At 38.0% G+C, this 25,974-nt stretch overlaps 1 protein-coding gene across 1 annotated transcript in view; it reads left to right on the top strand.

Annotated features, from left to right (window-relative positions):
- Positions 1-17,923, top strand: part of DPYD (dihydropyrimidine dehydrogenase) — a 560,719-nt gene extending 542,796 nt beyond the window's left edge. Inside the window, exons 22-23 of the mRNA XM_070941074.1 lie at positions 12,677-12,817; positions 17,636-17,923. Of these exons, the coding sequence (XP_070797175.1) occupies positions 12,677-12,817; positions 17,636-17,806 (312 nt within the window). The 3' untranslated portion in view covers positions 17,807-17,923. The remainder of the gene's footprint in view (positions 1-12,676; positions 12,818-17,635) is intronic.
- Positions 17,924-25,974: the final 8,051 nt, after the last annotated feature.

The following is a 25,974-nucleotide window of genomic DNA, read 5'->3' as shown; positions in this document are numbered from 1 at the left end:
CTGTTGTAAAAGGAGTAGTGACATATGACCAATGTCTGGTTGTGTATTGTTTTACTTCCTCTCTCAGCTGCTAGAAATTTACATAATATTGCTATTCCAAGCAATAGTTTTCTGATACCATTGTATCTTCATGTCTTTTCTCTGTGTACATGAAAACATTCTTTGCACATGAAAACACCATACAAATATTGTTCTTTATTTATTTTGAGAGGGCTTGGTGCTTTCAAAGACATTGTCACCTTAGGGGTTTTACAGTTTTATTTTCCTTGCAGGAAAAATATTGATGAAATCATCAGGGAGAAAAGCACCTGCAGTTTCACTGAGGCTAACTTTGCCATGGCAGATGAAACTGAGAATTGAGAAAAGATATTGAGGAGAAGTGAAAGAGCAGATAAAGACAAATGCACACAGAGAAAGATAGAGAGTGAGGGTGGGTCAGAGGGAAGGGGGGAAAGAGAGAAAGAATCAACTAGATTTATATTTTACATTTTTGCTATAAAAAGAATTGAACAATTAGATGAACATGTAAGCAAGAGTTTGAACAAAGATAGCCTCCTAAAAAAATAATTAAAATAAGAGATTGGGCAGAAATAGATTACAAATTTTTTAAAAAAAGAAGAGCTGATCTGTAATCAAATATCAGCCCAATAAAATGACAACCAAAATAAAAGAAATTCATGAAACAGCAAGGAAAATAGTTTCAAAACACCAGCATTCCAACAGTCTTTTACATTTATATTCCATCTCTCCTCCAGGAGTTCCAAGTGGCTTATTTGCACCTACTTTTATTTTATCCATATACCACAAGCCCTGTATAATAGGTTAGATTGAGAGAAAGTGGTCCATAGTCACTGAGTAAGTTTCCATTGCTAAGGGCGAATTTGAACATTGTTCTTCCCAGTCCTAATGTGATACATTAACCATTACAGCACACTGACTTTTACAATGCTCAATATTCTTCTGAGTAAATATACTTTCTATTACCATCGTCACTTAAAAATTGAACCAGGATGGATAGAGAAATTAGTGTAATACCTATCGATTAAGGTTGTAATACCTATCGATTAAGGAGCCTCTGTAGGACTCTCTGGAGGCTGGGGACAGCAAAAAAAGTCACTTCCTGTCCAACCGGGAGTTGGGAAATGGGCCGTTTCAGGTCTCTGAGGGGGTGGGGAAGGCTGTTTTTGCCCTCCCCAGATGCATAGAGAGGATCTGGAGCCAGATGAGAAAGAAAAACGGGCCTTCCCCCCCACCCACACAGGCCCTCCAGAGGCAGGAAACAGCCTGTTTCCCTACTTCTGGTGGGCCCAGAAGGTCCGAAAATCAGCTGGCCAATGCGCACATGCGTGCAAGAGCTGAGCTGGCGTGCCAACTGATATGGCTATGCGTGCCACCTGTGGCACGTGTGCCATAGGTTCGCCATCACGGCCCTAGCCCATTCACTCTTTCTTCAGAAATTTGTTTTCATTCATTCTCTCTGCATAACCAAAGTAGCTCAATGTTTTTCTTCCATATTGATCACTCACTTCTGTATTCAACCCAAATTCATCAAACCCTCTATCTTCTTGTTTTATTACTTCTTAAATAGCCTATTTCTACTGTGTTCAGCTTATTTTTTTTATGTTTCTTCGGATGTACCCAACACTTACTTCCATATATCATAATGGGTAGGACAGCATTCTTTCCACAGTCCTTTTTTCTCGGTTCGTAACAAATATTTTGTAAACATTATACCAGAATCCATGAAAGTCACCTACTTACTCTAATTTCCCCCCATGTATATACAATACTGTATATACATGGGGGGAAATTAGAGTAAGTAGGTGACTTTCATGGATTGCAATTGTTTACTCCATTTTTACTTGCTACTTTAGATTCCTTCTGTAAACATTTTTCCTATTATGTACTTTTGATATACCAATATGATCTTTATTTCAAGCTAAAAAAATCCCAGATATAATTTTTCTTATAGGGTATTTTCTTTAGCCCATGAATCATCTTGGTTGCCCTTCCAGCTCTTTAATACTACTTTGTAAGTGTGGTGAACAAAATCACACAAGTGCTGATAAAAAAGGAACAAATCCTTCTATATCAGTATTGTTTTGCCACCTTAGTGACCAGTTCTCCAAAGATGGAATCACCATAGAATTATCTATAATGCCACACCTGGAATCATTAGAAACAATAGGAATATATTTAAAGGTGTTGCTGTACTCAGCTGCTTTATTTTCTGTTCCCTTTATAATCATTCTAAGAACTTTAGCTCATGGTGCACTACAAATAATTTCAAAAATATGTTGAAGTGGGCCTTGGAGTCAAAAGAGAAGACTTTCTTTATGCATATCTTACATATTGCCCAGTGACATTTCCCCCCAGCCCCGTTCTGACCTATAGTCCTACTTGTGCCCCACCAGCTAGAGAGCTAGATTGATGGCTATTTAAAACAGGGTCTTTTTATTAGCAGCATCCTGACTGTAGTTCTCCCTTCAGGACAAAAATGAAGTCAATCCAAACTCACTTTTCAATATTGTTTTGGGAGTGAGGTAATCCAGAACTACAGAAGAAGCAAAACTATCTTATTTTAATATTGTTCAAAAGGCATATTAAATGATTTTGGCTCCCTTGCTTCTTGGATTTATGGTAAGCTTTAATTGTTTTTATTGTACATAGCCCTGGGCACCTGATAGGTAGGGGAGAAATTTATAAATGCAATAAATAGATTAAATAAACTGCCTTTAATTGCAAAGAATCTACATGAATAATACTGGAGAATTCTACTTAAAAATACCAGCAAAATTGTTCCTAATATAATGGAGTGCAAAGAAAATGTTTACAATTATTATTTTTGTTGTTGGTTGCTCAGAGAGCCAGATGTCTAAACTGTATTTTTAGCCACCTATCAAGTCCTTCCCAAAAGGCAGATATTATCTGAAGGGATTAAAGGTATTGTTGCTGGATGTAAGCTATTCCAAGTAAAGCTGCCTTTTGCAAGTGATGGGTGGTGATTTTGTCAATGCTGATAATGTTTGCAAGATGGTCCACCCAAGCCACCTAATTATTATTGGTACTATCTTTGTTTTCTTTGCCACAGTTGTTCTATTTCTATTTGCAGGTCTTTGCATTTTGTGATTTTTCTCCAATTCTTTCTCTTCTATTTTATTGCCTCCGAGTACTGCAATATTCACTTTCCAGACTTTGCCTTTCTTATCAATAATTGTTACATCTGGGGTGTCACATGGCAGGTACTTGTCTGTTTGTATTCTAAAGTCCCAGAGCTCTTTAATTTCTTCATTTTCTTTTACTTTGTCTATATTGTGGTCCCACCAGTTCTTGCTTGCAAGCAAATGGTATTTCTTGCAGATATTCCAATGCACTATTGTTCCAATTTATCATGTCATTTTTGTACTCAGTTTGTGCAGTCTTCTTATTATTATTATTAGGAGACATATATCTGTTAGACATGCTTGAGAAGTCAAGATTTACAAATTTCATTGCCTCCCAAAATAAGCTGCATGTGTCAGCTGGCCATAGTATGGGTCTCAACTAAAAGAAAAAAAGAAAAAAATACTTGTTTCAAATACATTGAATAGAATGCATGTTTAGAAAAAACATTTTACACAACATAATGTACCTTTTAAGAATGAATTTTGTTTGACTTTTGTATCTTCTGGGCAAATACATGGAAAATGTGTGCAAATGATTCATATGCACCTATTACATTCTTTCAATGTTTAGATTGCTTCACTCATGAAATAAACTACAAACACTCCAAAATATACTCTTGATTTTATTTTCTCTTAAATAAACTACTTTTTTCCGTTGCTTTAATATCATTCTTTGGGGCCATCATTGCTGTTGTTCTGCCAAATGCAATCTCTTTCATAAGTGGAGGATTATCAGTTTTCAGATATGAAATGGAGCTAGTCGAAGTTACAAGCTACCTAGATAAGCAAGCAAAATCAAGCTGGACAGGTTTCTATTGACATTAGGAAACTGATAGAAGGATTGAATGTGACTAAAAGGGATCAAGATCAGATTCACTGTTAAGATTGACTTATGGGATGGACTAAAGCGCCTTGCCTAAGGAAGATTGCCATGGGAGGGGTTTCTACTACTGCCAAGGAACCAGTAGTCAGGCTTTTATATTGCACTTCTCTGTGTGTGTGTGTGTGTGTGTGTGTGAGTGAGAGAGAGAGAGAGAGAGAGAGTGTGTGTGGGGGGGTGTAGACAGACAGACAGACGGATGTAGTCTGCAGTTCCTATACAATTAGTTGCCAAGATTATATGGTCTTTCTGATTATATGGTCACCTCTTCTGTAATTCTATGTTACAAGGTGTGCACAGGGAGGGAGGGAGGGACATGTGTCAGCTCCACTATCACTGTGTTCTGGAAAAATACACCCCTGTAATGCTCTCTCATACTAAAGGGAGTCCAAACTTGATCCTGGCCTGCCTTCAGACATGGCCACACATTCAGTGCAGGGGTGGGTTCTACTTACCTTTACTACCAGTTCGCAATGGGAGCGTGTGTGTTTGCTTCGCTCGCGAGCTTCTGCGCATGCGCATAAGCTTCTGCACATGTGCAGATCCTCCATTATGATGTACGGGCGGGTGGGTGGAGCTTCCTGTCATTTTACTACCGGTTCACAAGAACCAGACAGAACCGGGAGCAACCCACCACTGATTCAGTGAGACATCAAAATACCGATAGAAACCCACATTCTTTTCAGATGTGAACAAGATTAATTTGTGTTTCAGGCAAGTAATATTTCTACTGAAATATTCCCAAGCCTTTTTTTCTTTTCTTTATACTATTTCCAAATAATTCTGAGTAATGGAATGATGTCAGGTTTTTATCTATATTTTATTTCTCCTGAATATGCACCTCAGAATTACTGGGAAGTTGCTGTGGGGTGACATTGGGACATTCTCCTTAAACAGCTGCAAGTGCTTTTTCACTTTTTCCTATATTCCCGACTGGTGAACAATAAACACTTAGCCAACATTAAACTCTCCACTGGAGTGTTCTTTGTCACCACGCTTCATATTATTACCTTATTACCTTATTATCTGATTTCTTGTGACATCTGAAGTGTACTTTGGTTTTCTTAGTTTCATAAGCTCCTATTTATATTCTTCTTCTTCATTTTCCCATACAAGTTATTTATTTCTTTGCACACCCCTTTCTGTGTTTTCCAAGCTGTTTGTCTTATAACTTCATTTAACCCTCTTGAGGATCGGTATAACTTGTTTTGCCAGTTTAATAATGTTGTCATTCTATCCGCCAAAATCTTCGTTGATTCCTTTCCTCTGCCAGACTCTCTGTAAAGATGACCCGTTCATTGGTGAATCATATGACCCAACTCTGTTCATTTTAGCAGTACAGTATTATGTGCCCTTTCAAATCTAGGTCAGTCCATTCGTACAGTTGCTTCAGCCTCAACTTCGCTTCACCTCTGCATCCTTTTTTTTTTCTTTTATTTTTGTCCAGATTGAATTCATTTTAGGATATGAAAAGAAATGTGCTCGCGGATAATCATAAAAAGTTTACATTTAGTTCTACATGAAGTATTTTGAATTTTAAAAAATGCTAGGGAATTTCTAGAATCCCGACATTCTGACAAATTAGTCATCAATAGACTTCTAGTCATAAAGAACATCTACATACTGTGCAAAAGGGACAATCAACAATCCAAAAAGGAAACAAAAAGACCAAAACACCTCCCCACAAGCAATCAATGCCCAGATGAGCATAGATTAATACCAAGATTAACATCAGACCAATAATCAAGTAAACAATAACCCGATCAAGGAACTGCCAAACAAGCTAACAGTAAACAGCCCAACCTCCAAAGCCTCTCCCACCAACACTGACAGGGCAAGCCACCAGAATATAAACTGAGAGCAAACCCCACTCCTTACTAACATTGATGATGTTACCTAGTTTGAGTAATGAAATGTCTTCAAGAAAATAACTTACCAGAAAGTATGGCTGCACGGTCTGAAAGGAATGCCAAGTTTTACCCAACGGAAATGTCAAGACACGTGGTCAGGTATTCTTGCTTGCATAAAGCAGCCAAGAATTTTTGAAGGGATTGGTGGGATAAAACATTTAGTCAGTTGTTCCATTTGATATAACATATTTTCTTCATCATTGGACTAGAGCAGGCAGCAAGCAGAATGTAGGTCAAGAGAAACAAGGTTTATGGGTTTCTAGTAGTTCATAGGTGCGGTAGATAATTGATTCTAGCCTTACTCTGCTACTATCTCTCATGACTAAAACTTATTTTCTCATAAACAAACAAGTGGACCCATAAGGCTAGTATTTGTCTTCCTTTGGACTAGAACACCTCATCAATTGTCATCTAACATAATAATACTTACCACACATAGCATAATCTAAATTATTCTACTTCTCCCTCTGTCTTTTTCTATCTCAGACATTATCTTTTTCCACCTCTGTTCGTGTCTCATTCTTCTCAGAATCAGTCACAGCTGCACCTTCTGGAAAAACATCTCTCCAGAGATATGGATGGTACCCACTCTTCTGTGTATCCCCAACCTCCTTAAAACCTGGATTGGGTTCCAGACCTGCATTGGGGAAAGTGGAGGAGGTTCTTGTCACGCTTTGTTTTATTGGCTGTTTTTAATCTTGGGTGTCTTGTTTGGTTTTGTTTATATTTTTTAATTGTTTTAACTTAGTATTATATTCTGTCAACTGCCTAGCCTCCACTGAAGTGAGAAACCACATTATATCTAGATGATGATGCTGACAATGATAATATGTGATTTCACTTTAGAATGGGTATTTTCATGGTCTCATATATACTCTTCTTTAAAAGTAATTCTATTGAATACACTGCATATACAGTTCAATCCAATTTTGGATACATGTTGAATTTAAGAGTTAGAATCCTGATACACAGAAGGAAGAGTCCACTGGCATCCATATTGATCTTCTTAAATTGATTTTCATTACCGGAGGGGGGAGACAGAAAGAGAGGGGGGAGGCAGGGAGAGAGGGAGAGAGAAACAGAAAGAGAGAGGGGGAGGGAGGGAGGAAGAGAGAGGGAGAGACAGAAAGAGGGAGGGAGGGAGAGATTTTGGATCCTGTCATTTTGTTTCAATGCAATTTTCATAGATTGTTTTTTGCATTAATTGTCATGCTTTATGGTTTTCTAATCACGACATGTATTACTTTATTAAGTTAGCATTATAGATGTTTTATTGCTCTGCAGTTTTCCTTTGAAATGGCTTTTGTACTTGTTCTTTTTTCCTTCTTCTTCTTCTTCTTCTTTCTCATTATACCATCCTTTCCAACATGGTGCTTTCCAGATAGATGAGGGCATTAAAAAAGAACTTTTTATTTTATTATTTGACTTCATTGTATCGCTTTAATGTATCTCCATGTTCTCAAAGGTGTCAGAATCCATTTGGCTTTTTCACAAAGTATGTTATTCTTCAAAAAAATCAGGTCCCCTTTTTCCTCTTCGGTGGTAACTTAGGTGCCATCCATCTTTCTTACAGTCAGGCATTTATCCCCTCCCCTCTTTTTTTCTAATTTGCCTTCCCCCATTTCTGTATTGCTGTTGATTAATAACTGCCTGACATATCTAATCTGCAAATCTTTCATTTTCCCAGATATTGTGCTACACACCAAAATAGCTCTTTTCATTTTAAAATGAACAATACGACTTTTCAGGCACACGTGTGCTCCCTTTGAGTATGTCTTTCGGGAGATATAATACAAGGATCCTGTTGTAGCCTGGATAAAAGGACTCCTCTTAATTTATGCTCTGGTCTCCTGGGTTCACAGCATTTGACAATGTCACAAAACAAGACAATAACCTTGCTAGTAAACCACATCAGAATAATAGGGGAATGGGGGAATGGGGGAGGAGGTCTTGTCTGGGAACTGAATTTTAACTCTGCATTTAAAAGTTCATATCTTGGGGCTACCTCACCTATTTCCTTTAGACATTTTCTTGTGGAATCTTTCTAATTTCCAAAAGGCTTTACAATCAGATTCTTCTTTCTGTCATCATAGCATCCTTCTTGGGTTGTTGGTAAATTTCACATTTTCTAAGATGTATAATATACCTCTGGGATATGAGAGCTCCTGCAACATTTGGTTACATTATCTCTTGCACTATGCAAAAGTCTATGGGTCATTTTGGCAATTAGGAGGTGAAATTTTTTAAAAAAGACATTGGGGGTGGATCATCTAGAGCAATTTGTTGTGGGGGGGAGGAGAAATCCCAATAGGACTGGTATTTTACTCACAAAAATATTCCTGGAGTGATGCTAAATGATGTTGCTAGTTAATTTGGCTGCAATTGTAAGCTGTGAAAGTTAAAGGAACAAAAGCAAGTATCATCACTCATCCCGTTAAGTTCTCCTCCTCCCACTTCGATATTATGATGAACATCTCTTTTTTCCTCTCCCTGTTTCAACACAGATATCTTTCAAACCAAACATCTGGTTCACTGTTAATTCACAATATAGTTTCTTTGGAGGCCTGCAAGGCATAGATTGGCAAGATCTACAACTAGCATGTGATATAAATCTACATAAACTTACATTATTAACCCCCAGCCCCTTGTCAACCAATAGAACCAGCATCAGTTCCTTTCTCTCTCCCTCTCTCTCTCTCTCTCTCTCTCTCTCTCTCTCTCTCTCTCTCTCTCTTTCCCCCCCCCCCTCTTTTTCACTTTTAAAGGACTTCGTTCTACTGCAGGGTAATATCCTCTGTAGAGGAAAAATTCGACAACAGCTCTGAAAAATGGGTAGTAAAATTTGCCAGAAATTTTTCAGGTTGTTCTCCCTACACCACTTTGTTCAAATTAAATCTGTATTCTGAGTTCATCCTGTTAACATGGGAATCCTTGGATTAGGTGACAAGACTTGGAAACAATACAGGCAAGTCCCATTTTTAGTGCCTTAAAATAGGTGAGTGGAATCATCCAGAGTTCCAATTAAACATTTCCATCAGTTCAGGACTTTGCTTCAAATAGGAAACTTGAAATTTTCCAACAAATATGGTAGAATTGGGTTACCTTTCTGATATTTTATTTACATGAGAAATTTGAGTTCAGATCAATCAGATCAGCCTGCTGTCTTTTCCCTTTCCATTCTCCTCTCCTAAGATGTAGTAAAATTTAACAAGTGCTTTCTTATTTTAGTAATTTGTTTGTTTGTTTAATATGCTGCCTATCTCATTTAAAGCAACCCTGGGTGGCATACAAGCACCATAGAAACAGAAATACAAACATTAAAAATTAAATAAACAGAAATGAAATAAATTAAAACAAGAATGCTTGGGGGTGAATTCTACTTAATCCACTAACCATCTCCAACATGCCCAATTACCGCATCAGGCCACTTGGCAGTGCCAGATTTTGAGGCTCTTATGAAAGGCCAAGAGGATTGGGGTGGATTTTAACTCGAGAGACACAGTATTCCATATGGTGGGAGCTAGCTGGAATTCCTTGTCCAATGGGGTCCACATCATGCCTCTTCTGCAGTACTGAGTGGATTAAGCCAATCCCATTGGGGTGAGATGGTTCCTAGGGTCCTTTATCCTGATACATCACCAATGTAGAATGTCATTGGTGAAAATGTGTAGTGTGCAGTTTTATTGTGCACTTTTTGTGTACAGTGTACTTTTTTTTTGCAAAATGTACAGTTTTATTGTCCAGTTCTAAGAGAGATCGTTATGGAATTGCCATTTTTGGAAAGAGACCTGTGTTTATCTTAATATATGGTTTGTTTTCAGCTTGAGAATTGGACCATGTTCAGCACAGCATGACAACAATGGCTGAGGTGAAATGAATCTACTTCTTAACAACCATAAACCACCACCCCAATCTGTAGAGCACTGACAAATTAAAAATCTATTCGAGTTCTATTTTCTGTTCTGCTTCTGTTTTCCCAGCAGCTAAGCTGTTTTGATTATGGAATTAAATCATTACCATCAAAATTATCAACTGGCTTTGGTTTTGTTCACACACCTGGTAGCCCTACTGACAAAAGCTGAGCCACACAGATGTCACCAAGGGCAGAATTAGGAAGCAATAGCATATCAGAGGTCTAATTAAGGGCAAGATTTGGCCGGTGAAATTCTCATTACTGAACTTAATGCACCAGTCAGAAAGAACACAGCTTGACTATCAGCAGAACTGGATTACCCTCATAGTGAGTTGGCAATTAGGAAAAATATCATTATGCTTCTAAATTCAACCACTGTAATCCAGAGGAAAACAAGATAAGGCAAATATGAAGTTCCACAGTGCCATCTTACAATATCTGCCTTTTAGCCGACACTCAAAAAGAGATATTTTAGGAGAGAGAAAGCAAGCAAGAAAAAAAGATGCAGCAAATTAATCTCAATGCATATGCTATTTTATTCCTAGAGCTTCTTTACTAATCCAAGGAGAATGCTCTGAGGAGGATTAGAAGGCCATAAAAGAATGCACCTACAAAGCATTTTCTGTTCCTTTTGTTGTTATTATAGCTACATAACTTGTTTACCTGCTACTTTCCGTACAAAGAAAATCTCATCAAACCCTTTAAAAACAAACAAAGCTGTAGATGTGTAAGCATTAAATAAAGTGTCAGGAATTGTGGGAATAAATAATGCATGGAATAAAAGCTATATACCTCTGGTTCAACAAAGATGGTGGATGACAGTAGTGGCTGCCATCCGACAAAGATGGCGGGTGGCAACAACTACTGCAGCAGATCAAATTACACAACAAATTAATGCCTCCTGGCCAGACTACATTATGTAGGGCCTCAGTGTCCATCAACTCCATCCAACATAATAGTAGCAAAGGATAGTAGGCAGTGGTGAAATCCAATTTTTTTTACTACTGGTTCTGTGGGTGTGGCTTGGTGGGCGTGGTGTGGCATGGTGGGCATGGCAGGGGAAGGATATTGCAAAATCTCCATTCCCACCCCATTCTGGGGCCAGCCAGAGGTGGTATTTGCCAGTTCTCTGAACTACTCAAAATTTCCGCTACTGGTTCTCCAGAACCTGTCAGGACCTGCTGGATTTCACCCTGATAGTAGGAATTTCTGGCTAAAACCTCTGAAAAATCCTAGCACTCCTGGCACCTAAATGAAATGAAAATTTGCTGACTCAGTTTCTGAAAAGTTATCGTTTTACCACTTTTTTGAAAAGGTGGTTACAGCTGAGTCATGGTATGCTATGGCCAGGGACCAGAAGAAAGACCTTAAGTGCACTTCTCTCTAATGACATCCATAAGGATTTAAGTACCTATTGGGTGCCCTGAGTTTTGTAACAGATATAACTGCTATAACAGATCATACTAGATTTGGTTTACGTGAAGATAAAGTAACATTTCTCCAAAGTCTATGTGCCAATGGAATAATAAAATATCTTACTATACTACAAATAAATCTATGTATGGAACAACAAATAGTGCTCTTTGATATGTTGATGGGCATCCCACATTATTATTTATGTGCTTTAAGGTTTATTTTCAGAGGGAAAACAAAGTCAGACATTTTTAAATCTCATGGAAGTGACATTGATAGATATTCAAATTCAAATTCTCTCTTCTATCTCTGAACTTCATATATAAAACAGGCATTTGAACATGGGGTGGGAATTACAAACATTGGGGAAAAATTGGCATGCAACAGATGTCCAAAATGAGAGCCCCGCTTGCTCTTTCAAAGGACTCTAGTGCTTCTTCTTGTGTTTCGGAAAATGGCAACACAATCCTATGTGGTGTTGAACTCAAGGCCTTCTCCATACAAACATGTACTTTAGCCCTCAGCTACATCCCTTTCTCTAACACAGCCTCATTATGTCTGATTACCTGTGAAAAATAAGGCAGATGCCACTCCGCTTGAGCAAGTTGGTGACTGACTAATTGCTCCAATCTTTTAAAGATTTATCTTTTAAGAACTAATGGATAACCACTTTCCAAAAAAACAACCAAAAAACCCAAACATTTCTCCTAAGCAGATTCTAGGACCCGTTCTACAATCAGCAAAATGATCTTTCCAACACTAAAGTGCAGCCTGCCCTCTTGAAACAGGAACTGCACAATTGAGTCAACCGATTTTTTAAAAAAAACACAAACGATGATTGCAATAATATGTGTTAGTTTATCAAGCCATTTGCATATTCTTTCCAATGGCTGCATTTTCATTCCCTGTTGTTTAAATGCAGTCTTTTCCTTGTCTCATAATGAATTCTCAGAGGTGTGCTAATGAACAGTAGCTGTGGATAGGCACACTGAGTGTGTGTGTCACAACACATTTCTTCTTCTTTCCTGTTTTTTTTTCCTTCCTGTTGCACCAAACAATGGTCACTGAGAATAATTAGTGTATATGAACAGATCTGATTCTATTTTGATGTGTGGCTTGGTTGTTGGGTTGGTTTGTTTGTTTTTAGCAGCTCTATTGATATTGGAATTGCTTATATATCAATACCTGCAAGCAATATTTTGCAGGGTCCTGAATATGAAATGCTTTTGACTTGTGCCCTCATTGCCATAGCACAGAAAAACAATGTCCCAAGGAACCACCCTCTCAAGGGCTCCTCTTTGGCATGAAACAACCTTGGATATTTCAGTAATGTTTTCCTCTTTTTCCCCCCCCCCCCTTTTGTTTCCTGTCTCCGTCTCCTCTTCCCTCCCCCCAGGATGTAATTGGAAAAGCACTGCAGTATATTGGAACATATGGAGAGCTCAGTAGTACCGAACAAGTTGTGGCTCTGATTGATGAGGAAATGTGTATCAACTGTGGCAAATGCTACATGACCTGTAATGATTCTGGCTACCAGGTAAGAACACAGCTGTAATTAGCAAAAAAAAGGCACTGTGAGTTGTCTTTCTGCTGCTGAGGCAGAAGGATTCCACCGTCTCTTGACGGGCAGATGGGAAAAGTAGATTTACAAGATACTGGAAATTAACATTGGCACACTCCCAGGTATAGACTGCAGGAACCATGTCTGATCTATTCGCAGAGGTTGTCAATAAAGCAGGTTTCTTAGAGACTTGAGATACACAGTGCGCTCGCTCTCTCCCTCTCTCTCTCTCTCTTTCTCTCTCTCTCTCCCTTTGCCCCTTCAGTTTCCTTGCTGCATATCATCTATTGCTAAGCCGCCATGTTTCTCCCAGCATTACATGCTGCAGAATGCTGTTGAAAGCAAGATACTTACAGATTATGTTGAAGGAAAAAAATTATTTTGGCAGGAGCACACTAGAGAATCTATTTAAATACATAAAACAATTAGATTTAATTGTTTCAGTGACCACATTGGAATCTATAGTAGAGTAGAAAGCTATATCCATGTTTGTACTAATAGTGATCTGGTAATTGGGATCTAAGAAATCTCTTTAACTCCTAACTGAAGATAGGATAACCCCAGTTTAATATACAATGTACTGATTCATTATGTAACATATAATTTGCACACAGTACATATGTGAACATACAATTTAGAGACCCATACAGAAATGCAAACATAGATGAACAAGAATCAACTTAATATAAAGGAATCAAATGTTAGATTCAACGTTATAATTTAATATTGGACTCAACAATAGTAACTAAAATTTCCAATGGACCTACCAAGAAGCTAAAAAGAGATGGTGTGGGAATAAAATATGTTAGAAACTTAATAAATAACACAAAGACTTCATTTAATAAATAATGCAAGAAGTTAATTTTATTTATTGAATTAAATAAGATGGGATCAGGTCACCATATACAAACAAAGAGAAATAACAATGAAACACTCAACAAGGCAGTTTAATGTTGCTGTTGTTGAACATAATGAATTTCCAAGGTTTGTTTTGCCCAAACAAAAATGTATTCTGACTCCTTGAAATATTATAACAGCAAAAATTTCTGGAGGACACAATTGAATCTGGCAAGATAGAGTTCAGTAATCCCCATTCTTGTTGTTTTCAATAGGAATTACTGGATTCCTAGAATTTTGTAAGCTTAAAGTGATTCTTCATAAAATAATAAAGGAGATGAACTATCAGAGAACAAACAGTACATATTTTTACTGTAGGTTTGAGAGGAAGTCACTGTCAACTCTCACCACCCTCTCCATCTCAGGTAAAACAAACAACAGCCAAGTCTCCTACAACTGACTCCAACTTCCTTTTCTGTCCAATCAAACTTGGCCAATAAAGAATTCTGTTCTGTTCTGTTCTGTTCTATTCTATTCTATTCTATTCTATTCTATTCTATTCTATTCTATTCTATTCTATTCTATTCTATTCAGGCAGTATACTATCATTGGAAAATACATGAAACATCAGTTGGTTAGGGATGATTGAAATATGGTTCTCAAATATTTCAGACTTCTGCTGGGAGTCCACACGCTTTAAGCTTAGATAAGTTATACATTCATGTACCCTTACAAATTAAGCAAATATACTAAGACGGTGCTGAGAAAAACAAGGCTGGGAGGAGTGGTGCAGACACCAATCTGAACTAATAAAGAAAATCCACATTCACATTTCGTGCATTTAACAAATTGTTCTCTTTGATCTATTCCACTTGATTAAAGTGTATCATGTCTAGAGCCAAACTAATAAAGGCTGCCTGCTTTGACAAGGAGTGTGCATATTTTAAGAAATATATCACATTAGGAAGAGTTGGATGGGTAGCCATCTATTTCAGTCTAGGATGCTTAGGGAAAATAAGAAATAAATGGCCACAGAACAGGTCTTCGCCACCCCTCCCCATTTCATCTCATGTTTATGTTCTTGCATTTACTAGTCCAGACAACCTAGTATAGTACTGCAACTTGCCAAGGCCTCAGAGCCAATCCTCAGGAATTGTGTCCAAAATACTTTGAAGACATTTCTTTTATCGTAGATAGAAAATTCAGCAGAAATGTACTAGACACACAAATAATTTTTAAAGTAAAAAAATAGTACTAGAATTCAGTGCAATCAACTTTTAATTCTAATTTCAATATGAGTTAATGCCCAATTTTCAGAAGTTGCCCTGAAACTTCCCTAGGAAGCAAGGATCTCCCCCTTGCTCCCTTCCTTAGTGCAATTCTATTTGCACTGGCACAACCTCATGATTGCTGTGGCATCAATCGTCCATTGTCTTTGCAAGGCAAATATTCCACACAATATCCACAAGCACCAACCAATTTTTTTTGTTGCAAAGTTCATTTTTTAGATTATCAGAGATTAAGGAAGAATAGAGTAATGGACAGAACAGGGGTGATTTAGAGTTGCCTGCAACTACCCATCGCTGTTACCGCATACCTATACCGCGAAGGGGTTGATGAGTAAGCGGAGGCTGCAGATGGGCAGATGCAATCCCCCCCCAAAAAAATCTCAACTGTGTATTGTGTGGAGGTGCACGCCCTGCATGCTGATTGGTTCTGACTTCCTGCTGGGAGGTGGGGGAGGACAAGGCAGACCCAAGCAGGAAACATTAAAATTCACTGACATATAAAAGGAACACCTATGCAACTGTCCCTGGATGACAGATGCATATATTCTCTCATGTGCAGTCTGAAGTCTGCTCGAGTCTTCAGTCCACATAAATATTGCCAATAAAAGAATTTATGCAAATAAAGACACACTTAAAAAAAAAAGATTTACAAAACAAAAAATAAAAAAACCCTCTGGGAATCAATGATTTAAAAAACACACGCCAGCATTGAGTTTTTTCTCGGAGAGTGTTGCTATCAAAGATATCATAGCCTAATAAAAGTGTACTATAATATGTTATAGTGACAGCACTGAAATAATTTAGTTTGCTTGCAACAGCAATAATGTTCTGGTGCTGTTTTATTTTTAGCAATGGAATAGGACTATCATGAAAGTGTGGCCATTAGTTGCATTTTCCAGCCGAGGCCTTGAGCTGTGGGCATGGATTGCTGGAAAAGAATAATGTGTTGATTAACAGGAGTATTCAGGATACTAGCCACGAGGGAAGACTCACTGGTCCATTTCAAGTTGTACTCTTTGTACTGTAGCTTCTCTCTCATTATTCACCTTCTGCATCATTCACCCAACAAATGGTGAGCCTTGAGGATTCTTTGTTAAAAGGGCTCTCCGAAGGTTGCTTTGTATTTTGTTAATTTTTCTCTGCTCATGGTAAAGAGACGAGAGATATGCTTGAATACCCAGCCTTCTGTTCAAACTGTTTGTGCTGTTTCTGGTTTTACCTGCAGGTTCCTGGAGTCAGTATGTGGTCTGTGATAACATGGTTAGTTTAGCAGGAAACTACCATAGGAAGCATTTAAATTGGTGCTTCCATCTTTAAGGAAGATCTATGAGCTATTTGTCCTCTCACCTTTGTCTGGAGCAAACTAGGCAAGTAGCCCACTGGAGTTGTTCCAATTCCACGTAAGAAGAATAAAAACTGCTGCATTGGGAAGCGCATTCCCTCGGCCTACACAAACACATGAAGTAAATAAACCTTTTGAAAAGTAAACTGCAGTCTCTGAATTTACAGAAGCAGGCCACAAAAACTGACATGACATGGCTTTAGGTGAACATGAAAGATTTTGCAAGAGTTCCAGTAGGCATTTTGAAAAGATATAATTATGCGAGAAAATTCATTGTTGGTAATATTGATTCCAGTTTACAACTTGTGGAGTTAGCTACATCAGAGAACAGAGTTAGATTTGGGGTATCTTATAGCCTACACAGTTTGGTGTAGTGATTAGGGCAGCAGGCTAGAAACCAGAAGATTGTAACTTTCAGCCATGTAGGCAGAAAGCCAGCGAAGTGACCTTGAGCAGTTACAGCCTCTCAACTCTAGGAAGCCGATAATGGCAAACCACTTCTGAAATCTTGCCAAGAAAAATGCAGAAACTTGTCCAGTCAGTTTCCAGGAGCTAAAACCAACTGAAAGGCATAGCAAAAAAAAAAAAAAAAAAAGGCTACACAAACCTTTTCAAAGAGATTCTATTATTTTTTGCTTCTTAAAGCAGCTGTGTCTTCTTCAAGATGTCCATGGCTACTCGGAAAGCATTTTTAAGCTGTTGATGCACCCATGTGTTTGCACAGCCCTTTCTCGTTACATGGCTCACGCACATGCAAAATATTTGCCCAGCTCAACCCTCTCATAAGAAAACTCTTCTCTTACTGACTGACTGACTGACTGACTGACTGACTGACTTATTTGCTTATTTACTTAGTGTTGTAAATGCTTTTATATATCATATACGTAAAATAATGAAAGCAGCAATAATGAGGAAAGGGGAGGAATGGCTTTTCCCACTATCCCCACCAGTGTGGAAACTTTGTGTTGTAATACATCAGAATGCTGTGAAAAATTCACTTTTCAAAGGCACACATATTTTTATCAAACTTGACCAACTTGTGCTGAAGCTTGATTTTGTTCGTAACTCCACTGAGAACATAAGAAGGAGAATAAGGACGAAAGGAAGAAAAGAGATTTCTACCAGAGCCCAATTTACCTCAATATTTCACATATTTTTAGAAAATGTTATTTTCCTAGTGATTGAAACTGTTACTGTAGCTGCAATGCGGTACCAAACAAAGATTTCTCCAAGCACCTCAACTACAGGAAATGTAGATGCTAAAAATGGGGTTGTTTTTGACCTTTTCTGTGAGTGACATCAATGCTGTTTATTTCTGCTTTCCAGGCTATACAATTTGATCCAGAAACCCACCTGCCCACTGTTACTGACAGTTGTACAGGCTGCACTCTGTGTCTCAGTATCTGCCCTATTATTGACTGCATCCGAATGGTTTCCAGGACAACACCTTATGAAGCAAAGAGAGGCCTGCCCTTAGCTGTGATCCCCGTGTGCTGAGCAGATCAGACCAACAGTTAAAGGGAAACTTCTATTTGCTTGATTCTATTGATTTGCTTTCTAATTAGTACCAGCGAGTCCAGTACATTCTAGCAAAAAGAAGGAAAGGGGGAAAGAAAGAGGGGAAAAAGGGAGGGAGGGCGGGAAGGAGGAAAAGGGGAAGGGAAGGAAAGGAAAGGAAAGGAAAGGAAAGGAAAGGAAAGGAAAGGAAAGGAAAGGAAAGGAAAGGAAAGGAAAGGAAAGGAAAGGAAGCTAATAAACTAATTAGAGGCCAAATAAAACCGGCTGAATTTTTCAGTTTATTTCCTATCTCTTTCCCTTTCTGATCTTCAGACAGATAACAAATTAGTTTGCTGGATGTGATTTGGCTTTGCCTTTTATAAGACGCATAACTTTTCTCTCTCTCTCTTTCACAAAATCTGTACATGTTCTGACGATCTGAGTTTTAATTTTTCTTCCCTGTAACAATGGAATGAAATTCAAGAAACTTTTTGTAATCATGTAAACCCTAACACATGGACAAACTTTGTTACCATGGAAACATTGGGTAATTACACATTTCATTTCCTTTTAAAACTGGTTTTAGAAGATGTAATTAACTATATAACACACAAACAAAGCACTGTATATCATGGGGGGGGGATGCTTTTACAGAAAGATATAAAAAGAGGGTTAAACTGTTGTTTCTGAACAATTAATCAGTTTTGATAGTGGCAGCATCTGCTGGTCTATTACTCTAGTTCTCACTAAATTCTACTTCTCCCTAAATGCAACCTCTGACTAGGCATTAAAAATCAAATGTGCAAATACAGCGCACTTTTGTCATTTGATGTTTTCAGTTGGTAGCACAATTTTTGTTGTTGTTGTTCTGTTAATGAACTTCCAGTCCCTATCTATTAATTCTAATCTCTCACATGTAAATATAGGACATTTTTTGTTGCATCACTGTGGTGTTGGCAAAATGAAATTATTCTTGAGGCACTAGGAGAGGACCAAAGGCAATTACTTCAAAATTTCTTTGTTTGCTACCATTCATACACACAGTGCTGGATAAAATAATGTGGTTCCTTCAGTGTAGATCAGGGGTCAGTAACCCATGGCTCTTGAGCCACATGTGGCTCTTTCATTCCTCTGCTGTGGCTCCCTGTTGCTGGTCGGCTTCACTTTTGGTTAGGACAGGTAGAGGTAGGACAGGTAGACAGGTAAAAGGATGCCGCACTAGGAGGAGACTCTATGGTGGGGGAACCGACTTCCAGTCGGCAGAGGAAATAGGATGCCGCGCTAGGAGGAGACTCTATGGTGGGGGAACCTGACTTCTGGTCGGCTCCAGAATTGAATGGGGGCTTCCGGTTAGGACCTTTGTGGCTCTTTGAGTGTTTATGATTGCCGACCCCTGGCGTAGATGGATGGGTGAGGCTCAGAAGATACAGGTCCACAATGTAGGACCTTTTAAAGAAACCTGTTACTGTTTTCAATTATGAGATCCATTCCTCCCCATGATTCTGGTGTACAAACACTCTTACTGAACAGCAAGAAGCAGCCCATCAGAATTAGTGTTAATGAGGTGGAAGATGTTCTCAGCTTAGAACATAGAATAATAGGATGGGAAGGGATGTTGGAGGCCTTCTAGTTCAACTCTCTGCTCAAGCAGGAGACCCTATACATTCCAGACAATGGAATGGCTCTCCAGTCTCTTCTTGAAAACACTTCTTAGAAAGTGATGGAGCACCCACAACTCCAGGAGACAAGCTATTTCTCCTTGGTTCCAAGTTGGATCTCTCTTTAACAATCTTCCACCTGTCACTTCTTAGGGATGACCTAACATGTTATTGTGCATTCTCACAATATGGTGGTCCTTGGTGCTCTTTGAGCTTGATTGTTTTCTTGCAGATGTTTCATTACCCAACTAGGTAACATCATCAGGAACCCGGATTACAGGATTGTAAAAAGGGAGTGACTAGGTAGCCTGACTAGCACTGATGATCTTACCTAGTTGGGTAATGAAACGTCTGCAAGAAAACCAGCAAACTCAGAGAGCACCAAGGACCCCTCGTTTCAACCCTGAGCTACAAATATCCTCCTTTATTGTGCGTTCTCAGAATAGGAGTACATCTGGGTGGAATGGACTAGTGGGAAGTACACAAAGCCTCAGTAGCAGATAGCAACTGAAATACTTGCTACACACCAGATAAAGAAAAATCACTAGTAGAGCAGATTTCTCCTCCTACTGTACTTCTACTACAGCAAGAGTGGGTTTGAAAAAAAATCCTATCTTCTAACCCAAGGATCATGTATATAATGTTGTATCAAACAATATGATCTCACACAAGAAGAAATTCAGTAGAAATGTGTAAACACTCTGAAACCATATTTAATCAAAGCCCTATCAGTGCTTTAATAACTTTTTGATTACATGAAAAGATTACTAGCCACATCTTCTATATGCAAGCATTTTCAATGGCAAAATGTAAGGTAAATAATTGATAGCATATCAATGCCATATGTTTTAAAAATTGTGTAATAAACATTCAAAAATAGAACTTGTTTGTTTACAATAAAACCAAGATAAGGATTTTCCGCCATTCTGAAACAGCATGTTACCATCGACTTATTTCTCATTCTCAGTTGGGTGTTTTCTTGTACTAATACTTTGCTAGCTATTTTATCCCAAAGAAGCTGCAAGAGAACCATATGTTGTTCAATATTTAAAATAGCAAACAATGTATCCATTTCTCTCTGCTCTTTGCTATCAACTGAAATGCAAAACTTTGATTGTGCATATTAAATAATGCTTGTGTTCAAATTTCTGTATATTTACATAGTTATAAATAAATCAGAATTAAACAACATTATACACCATGTTTTAAAATGTGTTTTTCCTCTGCATTTTGTTTGTGTTTTTTATATTTAAAAAAATAGCAAGCCAATTTGCATTTTGTATGTAATAGGCTTCCAGTTCTCCAGAATTAGCTCTCTCCTTTTTGATCGCTTGCTATCAAACAGTCATATATAATCCAATCATTTTATATTGATGAAGCTGGGCTTGTAGCATAGAATGAAGCTCATAATAATAAAGAAAATGTTTTTCATTAACCCACTATCAAAAAGAGCTCTGCGGATTTTTAAAATTTTGATAGAGGAATTGCTGTGCACATACAACCCAATTCAAAGCCTTACTATTATGCAGGAAAAGCAGAATTGGTCCTGGTTTGTTTTGTGGCGGTGAAATTCATATCTTTCCATACCAAGCGTGACAATTACTCTATCTCTTGTTCTTCAATTATCTCAAAAATAAGATTGCTATATATATATATATTGAGAGGATTGTACATGTTAGAGCACTTCAAATAACTGTTGATTGTTAATCAAAGTCAAGTGTGTGACTTGTTTCTGTTTAAAATAATTTGAAACTTCATTTATGCTGGTTTTGTTTTGTGGTTGGTTGATTGGAGGTATTTTTGGGGAGCTATCTGTTATTTTTTTCATATGAAATGAAACCCTAACACACAATACTAAATATTACAGAGAAATAACTGTTTTAAACTGTTTTAACAAATGACATATTAAGATCACTGGACCAAGCAACAGCATAGCAGCAGCCAGTAACACTGAAGCAGCCACAACTTCCCCAAATTTCATTTCATGGTTAATGGGTTTTGTAAATTATTCCATTTGAAGTACCTTAGTTCAAAAATTGTTACTCTATGATACGTCATTTTGTCCAGTTAAAGGTCATGACAACAAGAGGTTTAGTAGTATAAAACAATGTTTCTCAACCTTGATGACTTTTAAGATGCTTGAACTTCAACTCCCAGAATTCTCCAGCTGGGGAGTTGCAGTCCAAGCATCTTAAAGTCAGCAAGGTTGAGAAACACATATAGAAGTTACAAAAAGAATATTTGTGCTTGTGAGAGAAAGAGATGGATGGCTTTCAATTCATATCACCTTTGCATAATCTTTAATCTGGTAAGTAAACTAAAACAGTCAAAAACAGTATTTTCTCAGATGGATTTGATTCATAACATAGCTGGTTTTACTGCTCAGCTTGTAAGCTAACTCACTGCTAGCAATACCTTTAGCCCTAGCATAACATTTAATGAACAAAACTGCCTTCTCTTCTTCATAAAAAAAAATGCCCAAATTTTACTTCTAGATGAAATAACTGCCACTATTTTTATAAATATATTCTATAACTTACATGGACCTCAAAGTATGAAGACTGGGATTTGCAGTTTCCTGAAAATATCTAAGACCCAATAACATTTCTGATAAAGCTATTCTTTGTATTCCGTCTTTGCCCATCATATTTGAATGACTTGGGTTAAAAAGTCTTTTAATTATATTTTCTGTAATAATGGCGAGTATTTTCATAGACTGTGCTACAGGAGGCTGTTCAGGCTGAAAACAGGCCTCAGGGGACTGCATGCGGCCCTCCTATGCCTGTTTTGGCTGCCAGAGGCACCACAAGCTGATCCTTCGCTATTTCCAGGCCGGGCCAGATTTAGGCACCCCGCGGGCCGGATCCAGGGGTGAAATGCTACCGGTTCGGGCCGGTTCACCCAAACCAGTAGTAAAAAATGCTACTGGTTCGCTGAACCTGTAGTAAAAAAATGTAAAAATAGTTCTGACAATCAGCTGAGCAACGTGTGATCGTCGGAACTGGTTTTTTTTTTTTTTACTTTTTAAGCATTTTTTACTACCTATTCGCCCGAATCGGTAGTAAAAAATGCTTTTAAAAAGTTTTTTAAAAGGTTCTCAAGTTCACAAGCCACAGCTGATTCCCCCCTCCCGCTGTTCTATTTACCTGCCCAAGCCTCCTTTTGGTGCGAACTGCGCATGCAGCGCGCATGCGCAGCCAGCAAACCGGTAGCAAACCGGTTCAGATTTCACCACTGGCCGGATCCACCCCGCGGGCCTTGAGTTTGAGACTCCTGCCTTAAGGTTACAATGATATGATCCCATAACAATAAATTTCTGCTGAATTCAGTTGTGTCTACTTCAGCACAAACGAGTACAAAATTTCAACTGTCATGTGGTGATTTCTGAAGGGAATGGTTGACTATTTGGTAGACTCCACAGAAGTTAAAACTCAAAATCTTATATATAGCTCTGTTGTTAAATCGGTTACTCAAGTTTTGATGATGACTAAAAGAAATGCTGCCTTTTTCTTTTCATTTAATATCATTTTCAAAAACAGACAGCCAATGTACTTTCACACATAACCTTTAGCAGTTCGAGCTTTTAAAAGACACATTGTGAGCAATATTTTTGAGCAAAGATTGGCAATTTCTGTAAGCCATCTGATGCTTTCATTCCCCTCTCCAGCCCTTTTCCTTCTGCCTGTTCTTTTTAAATTGTAAGCATGGAAAAGTGCTTTGTTTATGAACTTACATTCTATTTTGTCTTTCTGGGTGGTGGGTGAAATGAGTATAATCAAAATAATAAAATAAACCAGAAAATAAACATTTGCCTTATCAATCACCATAAATGCAGAAATAATTTAGACATTTTGTCCAAACTTAAAAAGTATGAAATCAAATGAGTCACATTTGCATTAGTTGGTTGAGCAGCAGGGATAAAAAAATCTTCCAAGGTTTTTGCTTTAGCTGTAAAACTGTATGGCAGCTTTGTACTTTTTGATGTGCAGATCTTTTCTTTAATTGAACTAAGCTGCAGAGCCAAATATAAAATGATGTTAATATTCATTTTGAAGCAATCTAACAAGGACAATCTAACAAGAGTTATAAGAGCTATCAATAATGGCAAAGAGCTATCTGAAAATGCCTTAGATGTATAGGACATCCACCTTCCTAGGCTCCATCCATTCCAATTATTGATATGTACTATATAGAAAATACTAGAGTGCATTGCTTAGAAAATTACAGTTTTCTCTAACCTACCAAAGTTTCCTTGGAAATAATGTCAACTTTTAACCAACATAAAATCAAAATGAAAAAAGTATAGAAACCAGATAATAATTACCAGGATTTACAATAAAATTCTGAAATTGGATTCAGATTCTTGAAATTATAATTCAAATTGTGGATAATAGTTTTTTTTAAATGTAGGATTATTCATCTGCATGCGATCTTTAAGCAATTATAACAGCTCTTAATAACCTTCAAAATTCATACTGGTAACTTGTTCGCTTCATGGGGTTTTGTATTCTTCAAGCAGTATTCATTTTCATAAGTAATTAAATAAAACAACTAAATATGACATTTTTTCACCTATTTTCTCCCTTTCAACTTTTATCTGGCAACCAGTCTTTAGTTACCAGTGAGTTGTGAGGTTTTTTAGTCCTTAAAAATCTAATTTCAATCCAGAGAAGTGTTCTCAACTTTTCCTTGAGAAATAGAAAAAAAATAGGATCATTTACCTCCTACCGGCCTCCCACTGCCCAGTGCGCTCACATAGGACTGCCTTCCTCCGGGTCCCATCAGCCAGACAGTGTCAGCTGGCGGCCCCCAGGATGAGGGCGTTTTCTGTGGTCGCACCGACCCTCTGGAATGGTTTACCCACTGGGCTCCGGACGGCCCCCGACCCCCGCACCTTCTGCGTCGACCTAAAGACATGGCTCTTTCAGCAAATTCCCTGATCTGCCATGCATTTTAATTTGGGGGATTTGGGGTTTTTAAATCGGATTTTAACATTTTAATTCTATTTATTGTTGCGTTGTTTTAGTCTGTGATCCACCTCGAGTCCCTCGGGAGAAGGGCGGCATATAAATATGACAATAAATATGACAATAAATAAATAAATAAATAAATCTTCAATACCATATTCAAAATAACTTCCTAAAAAATAAAAGAGGACCAACTCTACAACTTGTCAAAGTGTTGAGACTTCCGCTTGGCTCCACAAGCTTTGAAGACGCTCTTTTACGAGCGCCCGATCCCTGGTTCTGTAAAAGCCCCAGAACAGCCGAAAAACTGCTGTCTGGAGTCTTGGAACCCTCTCCCCGGGCAAAGGGGAGAGAGAAGAGTCAACAGGCGGAGGTAGAGCCCCCCAAGTGCGCTAGGAGAAATCCTGGGGCGCAAAGGGTGTGGGCTCCCTATAGAAGCCTGTCAAGCTACTCCGGACCAGAGACAACTCCGCTAAAGCGGAGCTAGAAGCTGCGACCAAAATCTGCTGAAAATCAACGGGGGGGACTTTTAACATCTTTACTTTGATAGCAGACAGAGCAAATCAGGAGCAAACAAAAGGAAAATTTGCAAGTAACATTTTAACTCCGCTTTTAAATGCAGAAAATGGCGCCTGAGGGCAGGAGGAGGAAACTACCAGGGAAAGTGCTTGTTAAGGCTTGTTAAAGTTTGCAACAGTGATACAGCTACTGGATTACACCCTAAGAAAAAGTTTTAAAGGGGAAGCAGCCAGGAAAAGAATTTGGTATTGAGGAAAAGAATTTGGTACTGATTTTAACTAAAATCTGGTTTTTACACTGTGTGGAAAAGAGTTGAATTGTTGTCCTGATAGCTGGATAAATATAAAGTGGCTGAAATATGGCTGACAACAGGGCTGGTGAATCAGCAAATTCCCAAGCCGTGACTGTCCAGGCTTTTCAAGAACTTCTAGACTTTTTTACTTCAGCCTTGTTGGATACAATCAAAAGGGCTTTTTCAAAAAACAGCTCGGGAAAATATAAGCAGTTGTTAGAGGGACAGCAGGAAATTATTCAGAGAAATTTGTTTTTGGAAGATCAGGAGATGGACAGGATTAAGACACTAGCTGGTACAGTTGAAACAAAGGTTTTGGTGGACGTTTCCATTCAAATGACAGAAAAGCAACAAATAGTTTCTTTATTGCAAGCTGGCAATCTTTATGGCAACAAATTTTGGCTATATGGACAAAGAAATGGACTGAATGATTATATAAGCAAGAAGAGACGAAATGGGGATTTCAAGTTAGAAAACTCGCATCAACCTCAAATCACCATTTTAAAAGTTTCAAAAATAAAACTGGGGGGACTGTTGACAGAATTTATAAAAAAAAGGATTGGAAAAAATATAGAAAGAAGAGAAGAACAGAAGATTAAGGAAGATACCTACCTGTGGATTTTGAAATTGGCATCGGGCAAATATGTGTTTTAATGGCATTAAAAGATTTTTAAAATGTTTAACATAAGGTTATATTATTTTACAATATATATGAGATAAATTGTATAAGCT

Source organism: Pituophis catenifer, unplaced genomic scaffold (genome assembly GCF_029215685.1).
Source record: "Pituophis catenifer annectens isolate HBS135680 unplaced genomic scaffold, rPitCat1.0.hap2 SCAF_3, whole genome shotgun sequence".
NCBI lineage: Eukaryota > Metazoa > Chordata > Lepidosauria > Squamata > Colubridae > Pituophis > Pituophis catenifer.
This window is presented reverse-complemented; position numbering and strand designations above follow the sequence as displayed.